Below are 20192 nucleotides of genomic sequence, written 5' to 3'. Positions count from 1 at the left end.
ATCCACGGGTGAAGGGTGGTATACAAATGTATTTAACAATAACAAGACATTGGGAATACGATCTGGGGAGGAGACTAGCAGTGCCTAATAGAATAGAATAGAATAGAATAGAATAGAATAGATTCTTTATTGTCATTACACAAGTGCAACATTGCACAAGTGCAACGAAATTGGATGCCATCCCTTAAAAACAACAAAAGCAAAACAACAACAACAACCAAACAAACCACATTCCAGCCACACCCACACCAACACCCATCAAACTCCCAGGTCACACTATCGAGTTACAGCATTCAAAAAGGCCACAGCTCTTGGATAGAAACTGTTTTTCAGTCTATTTGTCCTTTACTTGATGTTTCTATATCTCCTGCCAGAAGGCAGTAGTGCAAACAGACTGTGTCCCGGGTGAGATGAATCCTGCAGGATGTTGTTTGCTTTCCTAAGACAACGGGAACCGTACAGTTCTTCCAAAGATGGGAATATGCACCAAGAGGTCGCTGGAGGGGTGACTTGGGGTGGGGAGCTGCCAAGGAAGTAGCAGCAGTGCCAATGGCATTCCTTGGAGGTCAGATCTGCTGCCCCTGTGGATCCTGTCACCTGAGGCATTCGCCTTGCCTTGCCTCCTGGGTGGGTCAGCCCTGTCAACACTGCAGTAATGTGTGCATTGAGTCTTAGACCCCAATTACACTACAGGGAGAGGTAGCCATTACTTGACAGGTCACCATTTTGGCTGTTATTAATTCACAAATTGTCATTTCCCAAACCTCTTCATGATTAATGCCCTTATTATACCCAAATAATGCTTGGTGGCATGGAGTATGTTAATACTTAATTGGTCCCATTTCTGAAGCTAGGGAAAACTCAAAGTCCAACTGGTGCCAGGTGGTTTTTTGTTGCATGCTGCACAGAAATCTCCTCCTTCTGTGTGATTTATATATCCTCCCCCCCCCCCACCTATTTGCATTAGAAGGGTAAAATTCTGATTGATGTGGTTTTGGTAAGAAATCATATTTGTTCCATTTTGCCTTTCAGCTTCTGTTTGTCCTGCTCCCCTTTCTTCTGACTGGGTCAAGCTCAGACGTGGGTTGCTTGCCAGTGCTGGGGCCTGTACCACAGTCTTGACATCACAGTAGCATTTTCCTCTATTTTTGCAGTGGAAGCTGCTGGCTTGTTGCCAGTGCATGTAATTACCATCTGAGAGCTTTCTTGATTCCAGTCTGTCCTTGTCTTTTCTCACATTTTCCACTGCTACAGAAAATCCTTTTTGCCATAAATGTAGTGACTGAATAAACAAATACTGGGAAGTAAAAGCCATTACTGCATCCTTCCTATCTGCTCACCAAAATGGATGGTTCTGTTATTAATGAATTGCCTTAAATCTGTATGAGTTATTAAATGTGTTAACAAAGTACCTTGTTTATCTATTCTTTGCTTGGAGGCACTGGGTGGGAAATACTTAATATTTAGAGCATTAAAAAAAACCCCTCTATATTTTGTTTTCATAGATAATAAAAGAACAAAGCAACAGTGGAGGGTGCAGTGAAGGAAACTGTTATATATATAATATCCCAGTCTGATGAAGAGCTCTAGAGAAATGGAAAGCTTTTGTGACATTTTGGTTGGTCCTAATAAATGTATTCCTTGATGGATTATGGACCAACATCACTTTATTTGCTTTGTGTGTTTTCTTTTGTTTCAGCCTCACAGCTTGTCCCATCAAAAGAAATGCTCTCCTGGATAACATAGCATTCACTGAACATTGTTCACAAATCCACACAAATAGTTTACAAATGGTTTCGTGGTACTTACTCAACACTTCTGGAACTGATCCAAATTCTTGTACTACCGGTTTCTAGGCTTGTCAAAACAATAAGCAATATTGATTTAATGTGACAATTCTACACATCCAAGCAGCTTAATAAATGTGTTTACACTCAAGAGGCACTTGCCAGGACTTGCTATCTTAGATGGAAAGCTCTTTGATATAGTAAGACATGGGTGATGAAATACTACTTGATACAAGAGCTGAGTTTAACTAATTACAAAAAGAGTATGGTGAGAGTATGCATGTATATTAACATATTTCAAAACATCAATACTGAAAAGGATTAGCACTTTTGTCGGGAACTCTCACTCTGTGATGCTACATCAAATTGTGAGCTTCCCTACAAGCCAATCCTATAGCGCTGGGACAGGGAAACTCAAAACATGTTGCATAACAGAGTAAGTGTTAAAACATGTTTGACAAAGAAGAATTAGCCATGGAAATGATGCTTTGGTGACAGATCACAAAAACATCTGGGACAAGCTCTGGACTTGGTAGGATTTACTGTAAATACGCAGTTTAGGATTGGACTGTGTTTATATTGTAAACCGCCCTGTGATCCTGATGAAAGGCAGTGCAGAGATTTAATTAATAAGAAACTGTATAAACTGATGTATCGTAATTTGCACACAAGTGCTCATTAAAAACAATGGTAGAATTAGAGCTTCATTGCAGCAAGAGATAAATTATAATTTCAAGGCACAGAGATTACTGCTTGGTAGTGTGTGCAACTATCTCACGTGTGTGTCTGGTGAAGGTAAGAAAATAACGTGGGAGCTCATATGGGTCAAATTTATACCAGAAATAAATGTGTGAATTAGCTCTGTGAGATAAAATTTGCCAGTGACTTGGGCTTCACATTTTCAGCATGACTGGCCCTACTACCAAAATGGCATATGCAACATTGTGAGAAAGTACAAGTTTTTAGGAGTTTTATGAACAGTCCCATCTCACCTGCACCCCCAGTTTAATCAGTTGGTTGAATCAAAAGCATGAACAAGCTCTGTAGTCTGCTTATCCAGTTAACAGAAGACAGGTTGTTTCTAGCACAAGGCTATATACCTACCACACCTTTAAAGCACATTCTTTCCCTCAAAGAATTCTGGGCACTAGTTTAGTTTGTTAAGAAGAAGAAGAAGAGGAGTTTGGATTTGATATCCCGCTTTAGCACTACCCGAAGGAGTCTCAAAGCGGCTAACATTCTCCTTTCCCTTCCTCCCTCATAACAAACACTCTGTGAGGTGAGTGAGGCTGAGAGACTTCAGAGAAGTGTGACTAGCCCAAGGTCACCCAGCAGCTGCATGTGGAGGAGTGGGGAAGCGAATCCAGCTCCCCAGATTACGAATCTACCACTCTTAACCACTACACCACACTGGCAATCAAGGGTTTTTGGGAACTGTAACTCTGAAAGGGGTAAACTAGTGTTCATAATTTTTGTGGGAAAGGATGTGCTTTAAAGGTATAGTGTGTATGCAGCCTAAATGGGAAGAAATTATCGAGCACATCCGCAGCGCTCCTGTGGTGTGTGTCCTTTGAAGAAGCCAATAATAATTTTCTGGCTCAGTGTTGACCTGTGCCCATGATGAAAGCAGGGCATGTCAAATGGATGTAGTTCACTTGTAGCTAACAAAACCTTCAAGTCAACTCTGGCTAAAATGCTGCCTTCTGAGTTGACTTCTGTCATGAGCCCCATGGAGATGTCACAGAGGGGATGGGCCAATTATGAGGTTTTTTTGGGAGGGTGATAAGTAAAACAGGGAGTTGGAGCTTAATAACCCACAAGAGGACCCAGGTGGGCTGAGGAAGGTGAAACTGGGATCTCAAGGAATGCCTCTGCTGGAGGAGGGGTCTCAAGTGAGTCAGGAGCTGGATCCTGGGGAAGGTTCAAGTGGGTTGTCAGAGAGGTGAGCTACCCCCATGATATCGGACATCTCTGGTCAGGCACCTCCTCAGTAAGCAGCCTCTGCCTGGGGACGTGACAGAGTATGCTGGATACTGAGCTGGCACCTCCATCATCCATGACACAGAGAAGCCAGTGCCAGCACAAACCAACAGGCCCAGCCCACTCCCAGAAGTGTCCATTTGATTGCTCAGATCAGAGATGCCTTCACAAGCTGCATGCTGGCAAAACCTTTTGCCAACCATAAATGTATACATTTAATGGCTTCAGAGGATAAACTGAAAACGCGTACCAAAAAATGAAACCGCAACATTGTTTTTGGTGCCATGCTTTTTATTTAAATGGAAGGGAAGGACTACACTGTACTAGGTAGGTAGCACTATGACAATATCTTACAGCACAGCTTCTGAAAAAATAGGGTAGCAATGCTCCACAAAAGTGGACAAGTAAGCACACGATACACTGTACATTTCTCAACGGACGGTGCCCATTTAAATTAGAAATAAACAGAATTTGGCTTTAAACAGCCAAAGAATTTTTCCTTAAAAAAACCACCAACAGTCATCCAAAAATGGTTTCAGTAGCTACCGTGACTGTCAGAGCTTGAACACCTGGCCTGGAAATTAGGATGGTTGGCAAATTCTGGCATATAAACAATAAAAACACCCCGCTCCCTCGAGGAAAGCACCGGTGTGTAACTGATAATGTCACTGATGAACACCGGACTTCTCCATGAAAGGCTTTTATTTTCTTAAACAAGATCCCAAATGAAGACATACTGTCATTAGAAAATTTGCAAGCTTAAAAAGAAAAAATCCTGTCCTTAGCTCTCCAAGTAAGTAGTAACATTTTAATCGCCAAAGTCTCAATTTTTTAATTGTATTATTCACATCCTACCTTTCAACATTGCACAGACATCTTTTTTTCTGAACGTTAGACAAAATTCATAATACATTCAATAATTTAAAATGACACTATGTTGCCACATTTTAAAAGAAATTATCCTGTTTAGATAGGTGTGCATGAATCAGTCAGTGGTATGTATCATTAAATTATATTTTTCTTTTAGCAGGAATAGTTTAGTTAAAAATCCTTCCATGTGATCTCCTCCATCATCTATCCCATTTATGTCCTATCAGCTCACCCCCAACTTGGGCAAGTTTTAACTTAGATGTATGCTTACATGGGTATGAAATATATTTTCCCTATGCCATTAGTTGGAGGATAAGCCTTGTTGGTAGAATGCATAGACCTTCTATCTCCTATTTTTAAAATATATATAATATATACACAGTATGTTTACACTTGAAATAGAAGATGGGTTAGATATCCTGGTTCATATACATGCAAACAGTAGGAATCAGCTAACCACAAATAGATCAGAGCCACATACCTATTAAACAGGTGGGTTTTGTGTTGGGTTTTTTTACAGTTTTAACAAATATACATAAATATAAGAACATAAGTTAAAGTAAATATTGATTGCATTTCTGGGAAAATGCTGATAAAGAACCCAGACACATTGATGCCTAAGGCCTTTTCATAATTTTAAAAAGGGCTGTTCTCTAAATTATTTAAGGACTTATCATTCCTATACATCATCTATATAAAGAACAGAAGCAGACTGTAGTGAAGTACTACCTCTCCGAGTCAAGCAGTTCAGTGGGAGAAGTGTACAGAATTTTAAGTTTTCCTTTGTAGGATGCATAATAAAAAGTAACAAACACTTTAGACAGCTAGTTCAAAACTGTCTTGAAGTTCCAACACTTGTCACAACACTGAAACGGAACAGGTTTAGCAATAATTCAAGTCTTTTCCTGAGAATGAGGTTCCACCTAGATCCCCTCCCACCCCCCAACTAAGTCCTCTGGTGTACAAATGTCAAAAAAGCAATCACAAAAATAAGGGTAGGTTTCAAGTTTGAGCTTTTCCACCTGCTGAAACAGTGCCTTGCTATATCTGTATAGGAATCCTGACAATAAGAAAGAAAAAGAAAGCAACAAGCAAACCTCCAAACAGAAATAACTTCTCTAAAAGAATCAGATGTGCAGCCCTTTGTTAATACTGAAAAAAGGTGCCCCAGTGATTATTTTGTAAATGTTAACATTGCTGTATGTGTGTGGCTCTCAGCCATTCTCGGTTTCAATACACTCAAGATTGTCATGTATCATCATCAATACCATAATTTATATTAAACAAAATTAAATTGATGTCTTGGAAGAAAAATTACTTTGGTCCATATACTGGATGGCAACCTGGTGACACATCAGAATAGCTTTCATAGAGCAGGCTTACTCAATATAATTTTCTTCAAGTTTCTCAGAAGGACTCATACAAAGTGTCTACTTTTAAGACAATTAATACTGTTTTGCTTAGGATTTTGAAATAGCCATCCAGGCCGTAATCTCAGGAAGCAATGGTAGATGTCTGCATTTGTTTAGTGGTGCTATTTTATTTGGGTCACCTGTCATGCCACAGACACGTATCGTCCCCTTTGCTAAATCTCAGAATGTTAAACAGCTGTTTGGACTGAACTGTAAGTGGACTCCTGTTCAGAAGAAAAATGCAAAACACAATAGTGCATGCAAAGATCTCCCGTCATGCTTCCCTGGATCAGGGCAATGGTGGATTTCTAAATATAATGACAATACCTTTATAAAATAAGTTTCCTTGTGGAACAAGCAATGACAGCCATCACATTTCCTTGCCAGAGGTTAAGACATGCTAGCAACATTTAATCCTGGACATCCTCTCCAAGGAACTTTCCTGGTGCAAAACCCTTTGAAATGAATGAAAGTCAAAAAAAGGAACGGATAACTTCATTTCATTGCAAAAAGGTTTGTGCCCTCTGTTACCGGCAGGCCACTTAAAATTTAACGGTGTGGCAAATCAATACAGAACATTTCTCCAGTGAAGATATAAAGAGCAGAAGCAAATTCCAAAACAAGCATAACACACCAAAGTATAAGGCAATGAATTTAATATATACTTTAATTTCAGTCACTACAGATTTGCAAACATTCAATAATTCAGTGTTTTAAAAATGAGAGGAAATGAACCCTATAAACTGTGAGCACATACCCATCTCCACTCTGAGTCAGTCTTTCATGAGCACACGAATGCATAATCACTTAAGTGTCAGTTTTCTGCAAGTCTTCAATACTGTGTTTACATTCCAGTTGTGCATGATGACAGAGCTTTTCTCTTCAGATCCAAGTTCAAAGAAATCTTGTTGGCAAATAAGAACCTATTTTCTAATAGGCAGCAAATACGAAGTGCAAGTTTGCCACAAACGTGGCAAAGTACCCAACCCCCCTCCAAGTTACTATGCCTTTGCAGGTAAGAGTTTTTTCGGTGTTACTGGTCTCTTGCTCTGCCACAAATGGCTGTGGATGGTAATAGCATCGACACTGGCAGAGAGCGTTTTAGCAGGTATGTGGCTGAACTGCTTCCTGTCAGAGTTGTACTTATAGAGCCCCTCAATCATCTTCTTACTGATGGACTTGGGGCCTATTCCAGTCAACTTACTGATTTCTTCTGTCTCAGGGCAGTACGTGTACAAAGATCGGAACTGGCAGCCTGAGTCGCGGAAAAGGATAAGGAAGTTGTTGGCATCTGATTTCTCCATTTCCTGAAAGGGGGAGGGGAGGAAAGAGGGTTCAAATTGTGCACAAGTTAACATCCGGTTTATGGGTATTTTCAATGCTCCTACACTTATGACAGAAACTATTTCATGTTATTGAAAATGTAATAGCATTGTGAGCTTGGCTTATTTACACATGTATGAAGGCATCACAAATCCAGCAACACAGATACAACTTTCATATCATGGACCTGAAGTTGCACATTCAGTTGCCATTAACTATTCAACAGTAAATTATAGAGAAATCAAGTGTTATACATGCATGTGTGAACAAGCAATATAGGGTGCCAAGAGTAATTTTAAAAACTACATTCCTGGTGCACCAGACAGTTATATTCTTATTTCAACTAATGTTATAACTATTTAACAATCTTTATCATCAGAACAAGCTCATGAGAAATGTTAGTAGAGAATTTCACGGTGTATGTATTCCTATTCTGGCAAGAATATTGTATTAAGGAGACAGCTTAGCTTAGCAGAGGACCCAGAACAGAGGATGAAAAGGAGGTTAGGAGTTTCAGTGCTATGGCTGCACCAGGAATACTATTAATGCACACCATTAATGTTTAAGGGGTCTTGGTAAACAGAAAGACTCCCCTCTGAACTTGCAGTGTAAAGAAATCTGTCCCCCCAACACTTCCTCCCTACCCACAACCTGAACTTCAGATTTTCAGTTTCTTCTCCCCACCCCCCTTCCCCTTTACAGGTTTGCCTTACCTCTAATATTTTATTCTTCTGACCTTCGTTTACTTTTCCAGCCAAGCAGCAATGAGCCAAGGCATTCTGGATTATATGTTTGTTGGATTTTGCACTGGGTTCTTTGTACAGCTTTGGTCCTAGAGAGAGAGAGAGATTTTTAAAAACATATATATGAATAAATGAACATGGTTTAGAGCAGGCAGAGGCGAGGAACCTTTCTGGCTCTGGGGGCCAGACCTTTATAGCTGCACTCCATGGGCCAAATTTGACAGGTGGCCAGGGCAAGGAATTTCTAAGGAATTTCCTTCAAACCAAACTCTTAATACTCCAGCTTCTCAATCTTTATTATGGTTGGGGTATTTAACTACCACCTGATACTAAGTCAAGCAAGATTGTAATCTGGTACACTGGCTTGCTGTTATTACTCTATTACTTTTTCTCTGCTACTTACCGGCTCTCCCCACCACCATCACCACCCCAAAGCATCTACATGTTCTTGTTTGTAGCAAATAATTCAGCACCAACTCTTAATATGCCAACCTGTATATTCTGTAGCAGAAGCCACAGAAGATGTTGTTGATGCATTTTCCCAATCCTTTTCTCCATTACGACTTCCGCAACGACTTGGAGATATGAATCCTTCCACAGATTCAGACCTAAAAGTTGCATTTAAGCAGGAAAGAAGATTTGGCCAATTTATTACCAAGCATGATTTCACAATGAAAAAAAGGTAGCATTTCACACTGAAAGACCTGAAGATAAAGCACTGTTAAACACAAATATGGAATCAAATTATTTAACAGCACGTAAGTTCTTCCAAATGTCCAAGTAGCTTCAGCAATGAGTGGGAAGAATGTCAACTGTCCATCAGGCAAAGCTGGCTAAATTCAGAAAAATTGGTGGGTGTTTCCAGCCCCTTTGCCCTTATAAAGCTATCAATGAATATGAAAGCACCCCCTCTACTTCATATTAGTCAACACAACTTAGAGAATTTAATTCACTCGTAGATATTTCAGTGGCTTCTTAAAATTAAGAAGAGCTGAATGATTACATTTTTAGAAGTGCCATCCTGTGTGTCACGAAATTAAAAGATGCCTGCTTCTTGGGAGACAGCATCTTAAAAAGCAGAGACATCACCTTGCCAACAAAGGTCCGTATAGTTAAAGCTATGGTTTTCCCAGTAGTGATGAATGGAAGTGAGAGCTGGACCATAAAGAAGGCTGATCGCCGAAGAATTGATGCTTTTGAATTATGGTGCTGGAAGAGACTCTTGAGAGTCCCATGGACTGCAAGAAGATCAAACCTATCCATTCTTAAGGAAATCAGCCCTGAGTGCTCACTGGAAGGACAGATCCTGAAGCTGAGGCTCCAATACTTTGGCCACCTCATGAGAAGAGAAGACTCCCTGGAAAAGACCCTGATGTTGGGAAAGATGGAGGGCACAAGGAGAAGGGGACGACAGAGGACGAGATGGTTGGACAGTGTTCTAGAAGCTACCAGCAAGAGTTTGACCAAACTGCGGGAGGCAGTGGAAGACAGGAGTGCCTGGCGTGCTCTGGTCCATGGGGTCACGAAGAGTCGGACACAACTAAACGACTAAACAACAACAAATCCTGTGTGTGTTTTGTGTCCTTTGTATGCCATTCCGTGTGTGTTACTACAGGTGTTGGCTTATACCTAGCAGTCCAATAAAAAAATGTACACATCAACAGAAGCAATTAAACAATTCCCTCAGCCTGGAAATTAAATATGTGTAGATCTGTTTTGTGACGACCGTGTATGGAAACGGCTATAGGAACATACTCAAAGTTGGTCTAATCTGAAGAGCCATGAACTATTCTTAATTATGCATTAACCACTGCCTCACTGAATGCACACTGTTGTGCCAAGTCACATAAATATGATCATTTCCCTCAAATGTAAATTGGAACTGAATATTTACCTTGGTGTTCTCTTGCCCGATTGCACACTATCGTCTCCGGTGTTCAATGATGCCAACGAAAGGCTAGATGCTGAGGGGAGATGGGGGGAACAGCAACACAGTGAAGGTGTGAGCCTAGGTAAATGCAAGGAACTTTAAAAGAATGCAGATACAGAAAACAGAGTCTGTGAATTAGATGCACCACCAGGAAAGAAAAGTTGCTAAGTTTTCTAAGAAATATTCTCTCTCTTTACTGGCCCTATGAACTCTACATCTGTAAACATATAATGCGTATTTTATCCTCATAAGTCTTTATATAGTAAAGGTAAACGATAGCATGGTTATAGGTTGTTCTAAACCTAAACATCACCACGGAGCTCTGTATCAAAAGTATGGAAACCTACTTTAAAAGTAGAGGCAATGTTGTCGTATCGGTCCAGGTCATGCTGACTCAAAATTTAACTATGTAAGGAGTGATGAAACAATCATTCTTTGCAACTTTTCTAATGTGATAACTAGGCATAATGAAAACCAGTAGTCTGGTAGTGTTTAACAACCCCTCTGCCCCCCAATCTTTGGGCAAGTGACTTAAAACAAAAAGCAAGAGGGGAGGACAGATACAACAGAAGGTTTAGTGTCACCCCAGGATTACAGGGCCTTGAAGAGGAAGTAGCTGTGCATCACTTTTCAGTTTCTGAGTACAGTGGTTCCTCATTTTTCGAACATAATTCGTTCCGGAAGTCCGTTTGAATTCCGAAATGCTCAAAAACCAAAAGCCTCAAAACCGAAAACTCAAAACAGAAGCTGCATTTCCTGTTCAACTTCTGAGGCACGTTCAAAAACCAAGGCACTTAGTTCCAGGTTTTCGATGTTTGAGTTCCAAAACATTCAACTACAAAGGCGTTCGAAAACCGAGGTACCACTGTACTGCATGTCAAACCTGGAATTGCAGCATCAAGACTCCTCTTTATATTTATTACCTGGAGGACCTTTGATTGGAGTTTTAGGTGACTCAATATGATCTCTGTGAATGGATTTTGGACGTGGCTTCTTTTGTTTGGACATGTGGAGGCGAGGCTTTATGACAATGTCCATATCTTCCATCAGTTTCAGCTGCTTCCGCCTTATATATTCTTGCTTAATAAACTCTCGACGTGCTCTTTCATCTTCCTTCTTCTGACGTTCTTCCTCAGACTTCCTCCTTAGAAATTCAGCATCGCCATTAGCAAAACCATCCTTCTCACAAACTAAAACCAATTTTTCTGATTATAAGTTACCCAAATGCTAAGTATCTCTCTTACATTCCCAGAACATATCCTGGTTTCCAAATTTTAGTGTACATATTTTAACTGTATGCTCATGCTAAGCTTTGTGGAGCAATTCACACAAGTACTGGCATAGTCCTAAAGATCCAGTTGAACCAGATTAGGGTAAATATTAAGTGAAATGCCCCTTAGTACTTCAGTACCACCTAACACTTTAGTATTGTGTACCCGTAAATATCAAGTGGCTTTTTAGGTTTCTTGGTAATATTCAAAGAATAATTATTTTGAAAGTTTAATATTCCTTAGTTATGCAAGAAATTTATTTTAGAGTGTTCACATTTTCCTGAAGGTCAAGATTGGACACAGAGCGTTTCATTCATTCTGAACACAGGAGAGCTGCAAATAGCTTCTCTTTGCGAGTGATTGTTGCAATGGCTGATGTAGGTGCCTTTTTGCTCACTGAAGGGGTGAGGCACAGCCACACCAATGTGTGGCCGTGCCTCTTTCAGCTTTTTTAGATGTGGCAGCCATTTTGTGTTATGCCACACCTCTGGGCACCCATTTTGTGACTGGCTTTCTAAAATTTCCAAATGTGTCCCACTGGCCTAGAAAGGTTGGTGACACCTATCTTAATCAGTTAGTAGAAAGTTTTAAGTGGTCTTAGCATAGGAAACAGTTTGACAACAAGGATCCCTCGAAGGGTATAGCAATTAGGCATCTGATTTCTAAATTTAAGTTGAACTCTCTCAGAATGACTAGCATCTGCAGTTGATCTTACTTTGTTTCTTCTTTCTTATATTCCAACTCTGCTTCCAGTTGCTGCTTCCGAAGTAAGGTTTCTCTTTCCCTTCTCAATCGCTTCTCCAACAATGCCGCCCGCTTCACTGCCATTTCGTTTTCAGCCTTTTGATCATCCTTGAGGCAACATTTAGGAAGGAATGTCAATCATTATCTCAACATTGGTAGAAGACTTTATCCACAGTACAACCATTGAACTAAAATGGATTGAGATCAAGAGACAAATTTAAGGATTGGTCTGAAGCAGGGGTGTGGCACCTGGGGCTTCCAGATGTTGCTGAACTACAACTCCCATCACCCTGATCATCGGTCATGCTGATTGGGGTTGATGGGGCCAAAAACACGGGGACCGGCACAGGTTCGCCATGCCTGGTCTAAAGTTACTGAGACAACTATATCAAAATATGCAAAGTCTAAGGTAAAGATAAAGGGACCCCTCACCATTAGGTCCAGTCGTGACCGACTCTGGGGTTGTGGTGCTCATCTCACTTTATTGGCCGAGGAAGCCGGTGTACAGCATCCGGGTCATGTGGCCAGCATGACTAAGCCGCTTCTGGCAAACCAGAGCAGGGCATGGAAACGCCATTTACCTTCCCACCGGAGCGGTACCTATTTATCTACTGGAACTTTGACGTGCTTTCAAACTGCTAGGTTGGCAGGAGCAGGGACCGAGCAAAGGGAGCTCACCCCGTTGCGGGGATTCGAACCACCGACCTTCTGATCGGCAGGCCCTAGGCTCTGTGGTTTAGCCCACAGCACCACCCGCATCCCAAGCATGCAAGGTCTAGTACTTATTAAAATTGTTCAGTTGTAGTATTATACCCTGCTGGTAGCTGTGCTAGATTAACCACTCTTCTATAAAGGATCACACTCCTCTATGGACAGAGCATGTCTGTATTACACTCAACTGCAATCCTGTAACCTATGATATGGTTTATTTACAATACATTTGCAGGGAGAAGTGAATACAACTCCACTTGCAGAGGAGCTTAAATCATTTATTATCTGCCCTAGTGTTTTATTTTGAACAATACACGATGGTGAGAAAGGCAACAGAGGTGAGTCATTCCCCAGCTCCTGCCTGTTGCAACTGTGCTTCAAAACAGCTTCTCAAGCAAGTGCTTAGCAAGCTGTTTGGAGCATGACTGTGAGGGGTGGATGATCCATGGGAAGAGTTAACCAAACACAAGCCACCCAGGTCCCACTCACCATAGACTCTTGCCATACCCTCTGTTACACAGGCCCTGACCACCTGCCCACCCCCACCAGAGGCAAAAAGATCCTAAATGCATGCTTGTGATGTCCTCATTCACTTACCTTGAAAAAGAATCCACAGCACACTTTTTGGTCATCTTCCAATTGTTCCTTGTCACTCTCACCCTCTGATTTCTCAACAGACTCTTCTGACTTTTCCGGTGGCTTCAAGTCTGTGAGGGAAACTTCTATGAGGTTCACAGTTTTGGATGCAGGTTCTGCAAATCCTGGTGGGTTCAGCACCTCTTCATTTGGGGTAAGGCAGACAGTTTCTGTAATGGGATGCGAAAGTACTTCAGACACTGTAGATTCCAGAGGCCTGGCCGGTTGTTCCTCTGGCTTCTCATTTTCTGCCTGTTCTGCTTCTTTCTCACCTGCTGTTTCTTTGTTGGCCTCTCCCGTTGTATTTTTGACCTTCAAGCGGTTACGTTCACCATCATCTCCAAAACAAACAAAGGATCTAGTTTGAATTGATGCCTGACTTGGAGAAAATCTTCTCAAACGAGGAAGGCTGTCCACAGATCGCGGTGCAGTCAAAGTGCGATTCAAAGGTGCTAATTTCAGTTCATTTGGCCTAGGAGTCCTTTGCATTTTACTGGGGAGAGTGGAATTCTTCCTAGAGGATGACTGTGGGGACTGGTGGGAAGATCGGGGAGATTCCACGGAAAACGGGGCAACAGGGAAGGGTGAGCCCGCAAACCTTAATGAAGGCTTCAGCTCCTGAACCTGCTTCTGAGGAGAAGGCTGAGGTGGTGAAATAACCCAAGCCTGTTGCTCCCTCATCTGCATTAGCATCTCTTGCTGAAGTGAGAGGCGTTGCATTTCTTGCTGCAGGAAATGAAGAGAAGAATTGAGCTTCTCAATAGATTTTGTATATTCCAGAAGGTCACTGTCATTTAAGTTTTCTTCCGAGGGGCTCACCAAATTGCATTGCTTTTCTATATCAACCGGTGTGTTGGGGGACTTCAGCCATTTCACGTGAGGATTTTCAGTGCTTGCTTTAATTGCCTCTGTGGCCTTGTTTAGTTGTTCACATGGCTTTTGGGCATCTTTTTCTTTCGGCCTACTGCTGTCAGTGAATACTTTCTCATCCTCTGCTCCAGCCGCCTCTTCTCTAAGTGGTGAAATCCCGTCACCTTTCTTTTTCACAATGTTAAGGAACGCCGTCCTTCCCATTTTTTGTCTCTGCTTCGTGAAAGCAGCCTCAACCTTCTTCTTCTGGGCTTCAATCGCTCGCCTCTTCTCTTCCAGCTTCATTTTCAGTTGCACCATTTCAGAGGCCAGTAACTGTGTGGTATCTCTTGCCTGAGGGAGAGGAGATTCCTCAGGTATTTGAGCCCAAGAAACCATGTGAGGAATGTTCAGCTCAGAACCTTCTGGTGTAGTTTTCTGAGAACTGCTGCCACTACTTCTGCTGTCTGTATGATTCAGCTTCTTAAATTTCTGCTCTGCAAAGCTGGTCATTTTAACACCTGAACTTGAGGACGCACTACTGCCTGCTTGTGATTTGGCACTTACTGAGCTTGGACAAGGGCTCAATTGTTCCTTATGGTTGATGCCTCTGCTATCAAATTCTTGAAGGAATCGAGATGGTTCTTCCATATCAGAATCCAGGCTTACAGTATAGTCCCTCAAGGTTGAATCCTCATCCATAGTCTCTGGAATGTCTGAAGGGACATGTATTCCAGTATCAACTTCTGTATTGTCAGTCATGGGACTGAGAGCACCTTTTGTATCTGCAGTAATATCGGGATTACTCTGGTTGGGTTTAATATTTGAATTCAGGATGCTCATCTCCTTGTTGTGAAGGAAAAACCCATTTGTAATTTGCTCTGGCTGAGTAACACTGGGAGATTTCTCACTATCGTGGATAATCTGCAAAGCCTGCTCAATGCTTGGTGTCTCAATCCGATTGCCAAATTCATCGGTAACCAACCTGTTTTGTAGCGCTCCATTGGGCAGGCTATATGGGTTAATCTGGTTCGCATTCCTTTGATTGCTGTCGGCCTCTAGATCACTGCAAAATTCCGTATCCCTTTCTTCTTCAATATCTTCACTTTCCTCTTCGCCATTCACAGGCTTGAAGGACAGGTTCTTTCTAACAAGTCTGGGCATACGGCTGGTATTTTGCGCAATGCCTTCATTGCTGAGAGATCTAGTCATTCCTCTGTTTCGAGTCTCACGGATGCTGTCCTCTTTATCAAAAGAAATGTCAAATGAAACACCATGTGCTGAAGATCTAGAAAGGGAATTAAAAATGAGAATGCCATTAAAGCAACCCTCCATTTAAAATGTTGGAAACATTCCAGCATTTTTATATTGAAAAAACAATATATTTTATTTTATAGCATTAATGCTGGCTTCAAACTCTAGCAGTAAAATGCAATACAAGGTGATAGCATTATTAGCATTATCTAGTCCTACATCCATTGAGCATAAAGATAAGGTCTGCACCAAATGTTTGCTCATTTCAAGGTTTGGGGCCCTCCATATATATAGTAAATAAACAAATCCCTACCTTGCCTCTTTTTGATCTTCTGTGCAGCCCTTGTTTCTCACATCTGTTGCCCCTTTGCTAGGGCTTCTTTCTGCTTGAACTATGTGATCCCAGCCAGCCAGGGATCAAGCAGTGAATATGATATTATATCGTTACAGCACTACATAGCCAATCAAGATATGACTACCTGATGTCACTGAGGGCAAACAAAACAGACAGAGTGAGGGCTGTTCTTCTTGGACTGGTCATATAGGTGATCCCAGCCAATGAGATCACCAATTGCCCTCACTCTGAATGGGCAAACACTTTTACCCTCTTTTTGTTACAATTTGTTGAAAGACTGCCAAGCGGAAGGGTGCTTTTTCCTGCAGAAAATGACTTCAAATCCATTTGGCTCAGGCCCAACAAAAATCTACTATACAGTTATTTAATCTTCTGTTACATACATGTATTTCTTGTTCTGAATATCTTGCAAAATGTCCTTGTGACCATTATATCATTTTTGTAAATATAAAAGTGAAAACCCTTCTCAAAAAGGAGTAGGGATGTCCATTCTCTCTTGACAATTGACAGAAGCAAACAAGCAAGTCAGGAAGAAAGACCCACCACACAATTTGAGCTACAAGAGGAGGCTCCGAAGTGGTGCAGAACTTCCATCTATTTCCCCTTTCTAAAATGCATGTGCTGGGGGACATGTCGTATTCCTTCTAGGGTAGTTTGTCCATCTTTGGTCCCCACCCTGCACTCAACTCTTGCCAGTGGCTCCTAGAAGCTGTCTGCATGGGACAGCAGCCACACCCTGGGAACAGCTTTGACTGGTCGGATAAACCAGGTGAAGGGTAGCCAATGGGTCTCAAACCTTCAGTGAGTTAGGGACTTTCCCTGCATTCAAAGACAGGCTCAGCAGACAAGACCAGTAGTGGGTCTAAGGATCAAGAAGGCGGTTTCTGCACATGCTGTAGAAAGAAGTTAGGGGCAGATGGGGCTTGTCAACCTGGGAAGGTAGCACATCCAGGAGAAGGAAAACTCTTATCCTAAATCTCTGCTGCCTTGTGGGATATTATTTTGGAGATGAAAGCGCTAAGGAGTGAACCATACACAAATGCAGAATGGAGGCCCTAAGATAGTTGGATGGAGACTTGTATGCCTCCTTCCAGCAACTCCTGATGCCAAGCGTATTGCTTTCACATGTAGCACGTACATGCACAGGATCTGCTTATTCTGTACCATCTTCCACAAATGAGAGGTTATGGATCTTAGAAGTGGGGCCTATGTCTATGGATTTGCATCTATAGAGCTTTTCACTTTAATGATTCTCGGCGACATCCAACAACGCTTGCCTGCCTGTGCAAGCATAGCAGGACCCCAACACTGGTTCTGGAGGGTCCCCCAAACCTCTGCAGGGTGAGGAGGAAAGATAAATGCAGAAAGCACACTTGTTCATGCTATATTAGATCTTGCTTTGTATGTGTATATGAGTCCTGCGGCTTTTCAGTGTACTTCCCCATGTGTAATCCATGAACGGTTTTTCAGAGCGAGGATATTCAATTGAAGGATTAATTTTGCATCACACAACAATAAGAAATGAAACATTATAGCAATATAGCACCAACTAACCAATGACTTACCTCTTTTCTTTGGGCCATGTTCCTACGTATCCATCCATATAAGACATAGATGTAGATCGTCTAATGCCGCCTATCCAAAATCAAAACAAAAAACATATAAGGGTGAATTCTTTTGAAACTTTTAAAAAGAGGATTAAAAAACTTCCAGTTAACAAATCAAATAGGTGGCTTCTGCTCTTGATCTGATTTAAAGCAGATAGACCACATAAATTAATTTACATCTCATTCAACATTTTGCAGAAAATTATCAAATAATGCACACCTATGGCTCTGTACATTACTATCCAGGTAAAATCCTAAGCCAAAGTACTTAAATTCACCGACATCAGTTATGTTGGGAATGCAACCATTCAATGTACTTCTGTCGACAATAAATAACATGAATTGTGTTTATGCCATTAATACTCCTCCCCTATTTAAACATATGCTTTACTGTGGGGGAAAAGAGATACACAGAGATGTGAATCACAAAAAAATTAGTTCTGCAGAATATTCCCACAATAGTCTATATTACTGCTTGCCTATGCCTTGTACTTTAAAAATATACGAAATGATTCAATTTAACTTGAAAAGTGTGATTCGCTTGTTCCTACTTCTCTTGCTCCACTTTTTGTGTTAATAATGGATAGCAAGGGAATAGAGTATCAGACTATGATGGGAGATCCAGATTCAAATATCCACTGAGCCATAAAACTCCCTAGGCAACATAGCATCAGTTACTGCCTTCATCATAAGCTACCTCTCTGGGCTGCTGCAAGGATAAGGTGGGCCAGAAAATGAAAAAGCATATTGCATAAATAAAGCTTTCAAGGATAGATCTAACATAGGAATCTGCCTTATATTGAGCCAGACCCAGACCATTAGTCCAACAAGGTCAACTCTGTCTACTACACTGACTGACAGCAGCTCTCCAGGATTTCATACAGGTGACATTCCCAGCAGGGGAATCATGCCTTTCCATGCAGGCTTGCAGCAGCTAGAAGTCTGCCTGCCAGCCTGCACACTTCCCTGGCCGCTCCTCCGCTGTTCTGGGCGGCCGGACGTGGCACACAGCCTCCTTCGGAAAGGGAACAAGGGATGGGATGAGGCACCAATACATCTCCTTGCCAAAGCTGCAAAGCATGGGGAGCAGTAATATAGCTCCCTGCCAAGGGTGCAAGGGAGCCCAGGTACGTGTCAGGAGCCAGAGTCAGGTGAAGGTGAGAAATTAAAAAAACCACCAGTATCAGTGAAGTTAACTCTTTATTCAAAGAAACCAAAACAGCCCAGGCCTAGTGATCCCAGCAACTCTTCCCAATAGCTCTAGCTCCAATGAGACAGTTGTGAGGAATGAAGGTCCCCGTTTTCCCACAGCTGCCTAAGTCCCCTCCTCTCCAGGGCTTTCCCCCCCAAGAAATCAGAGACTATGTTGGTGCGCAACCAAACTCTCCTCTGCTCTTTTCATTTCTATGTGTGTTCTGGGAGACCAGTGCAGAGGGGAGCTGCTCACAGCAGGAGGGGAAGACTCCCTGGCTTCTTCAGTAGCCTGCCTCCTCCCTGTCTCCTGGCCTCACTCCTCTCCAGCCTCTGGTTCTGGACTGCTGTCTGTCACATCCTCTTCCTATTCACTAATCCCTGTTGCCTCTTCAGCTTCTGACACCTCTCTTTTCCCAGTCTGCTCCCTCTGACCACTCATTGCCATCCTACCACCAGCCCCTTGGCTCTGAGCCTTCTTCCCCTGAGGGCTTCCTTGGGGGTTCCTCAGTGGGTGCCTCCCACCACTCTTTTGCATCCAGTCAGTCCATGACATCACACACTTGATTCCCAGCCCTACTTGGAGATCCTGGGAATTCAACATGGGATTTTGTACAAGCAAAGCGGCTGGTCTACCTCTGTGCTGCAACCCTTCCCCTTGTAATTCTAATAGTCTAATAATTCTCGGCACTCATATGTAGCACTCTGTAGTTTAACACTTAAAGATAATGGTTGGAAAAAAGGTTCCCTTCTTCTGGCAGAAGACATGCTACCAACAAAGGAAGGGAACCTTTGGATAAAACAAATCTGAACAGGGCAAAAGCAGAATCTCTCAGCATTTTGCTATTACCTGGAGCAGGTGTATAAGGCTGCTGGTGAGCATGGCTAGCAGCTGGAATCTGATGAGATGGTGGGAAAGCTGGGCCTTCCACACTGCAAACAACCAAAAACAGAACACCACGGTTAACTTCTTCTAATTTAAAATCTTGCAGCCCTGAACATTTCAGGAGACAATATCATGCTTTAAACAAGGCCTGAAAGCACGAATTTAGTGCAATTAAAATATATTTCTAGATTTGAAAGGTCAAATTTTAACTGAATCTGTTATCATATGAAAAGGTATTCAGTAAGACTTGTATTGGCACAATAATTTGTACTTCTGTCTCAATTCAGTCAAAGAGCAAAATAGAAATTTCCTACAACACGTGAGTTATCTGTGGCATCTGAGGGGAACTATTATCTTCATTACAGAATTTCTTAAAACATCACATAACTGCGATACTATGGCATTTTTAGAAATTTTAATTCCATGTATGAATTGCGTGTTGGAAATAATATATTCGGTGCTAGTAGTGTTACAGTCAAATGTGTTTATAGCTCAGTTGGAGAAGAGAAGCCATGGAGTAAAGTGAAATTCTCCCTTAGTTTCTCACAATGCCACATTACTTTTTCACAGATGCGAAAGGCTGCTGGAAGAAAAACTGAAACCCGCCCCCCCCATGGAGGCACAGCTGATTGCGCATTGACCC

At 41.9% G+C, this 20192-nt stretch overlaps 1 protein-coding gene across 3 annotated transcripts in view; it reads right to left on the bottom strand.

The window, feature by feature from the left end:
• Positions 1–6688: 6688 nt before the first annotated feature.
• CAMSAP2 (calmodulin regulated spectrin associated protein family member 2) overlaps positions 6689–20192 on the bottom strand; it is a 77283-nt gene continuing 63779 nt past the window's right edge. For all 3 annotated transcript variants that reach the window (XM_028732573.2, XM_028732574.2, XM_028732575.2), the window contains 9 exons: positions 19514–19596; positions 17431–17500; positions 13369–15544; positions 12032–12168; positions 10969–11189; positions 10010–10079; positions 8608–8723; positions 8086–8204; positions 6689–7356 (listed from right to left, as the gene is read on the bottom strand). In XM_028732573.2, coding sequence (XP_028588406.2) covers positions 7051–7356; positions 8086–8204; positions 8608–8723; positions 10010–10079; positions 10969–11189; positions 12032–12168; positions 13369–15544; positions 17431–17500; positions 19514–19596 — 3298 coding nt within the window. In that variant the 3' untranslated portion in view covers positions 6689–7050. The remainder of the gene's footprint in view (positions 7357–8085; positions 8205–8607; positions 8724–10009; positions 10080–10968; positions 11190–12031; positions 12169–13368; positions 15545–17430; positions 17501–19513; positions 19597–20192) is intronic.

The sequence above is a fragment of the Podarcis muralis genome, chromosome 5 (genome assembly GCF_964188315.1).
Source record: "Podarcis muralis chromosome 5, rPodMur119.hap1.1, whole genome shotgun sequence".
Taxonomy (NCBI): Eukaryota; Metazoa; Chordata; class Lepidosauria; order Squamata; family Lacertidae; genus Podarcis; species Podarcis muralis.
This window is presented reverse-complemented; position numbering and strand designations above follow the sequence as displayed.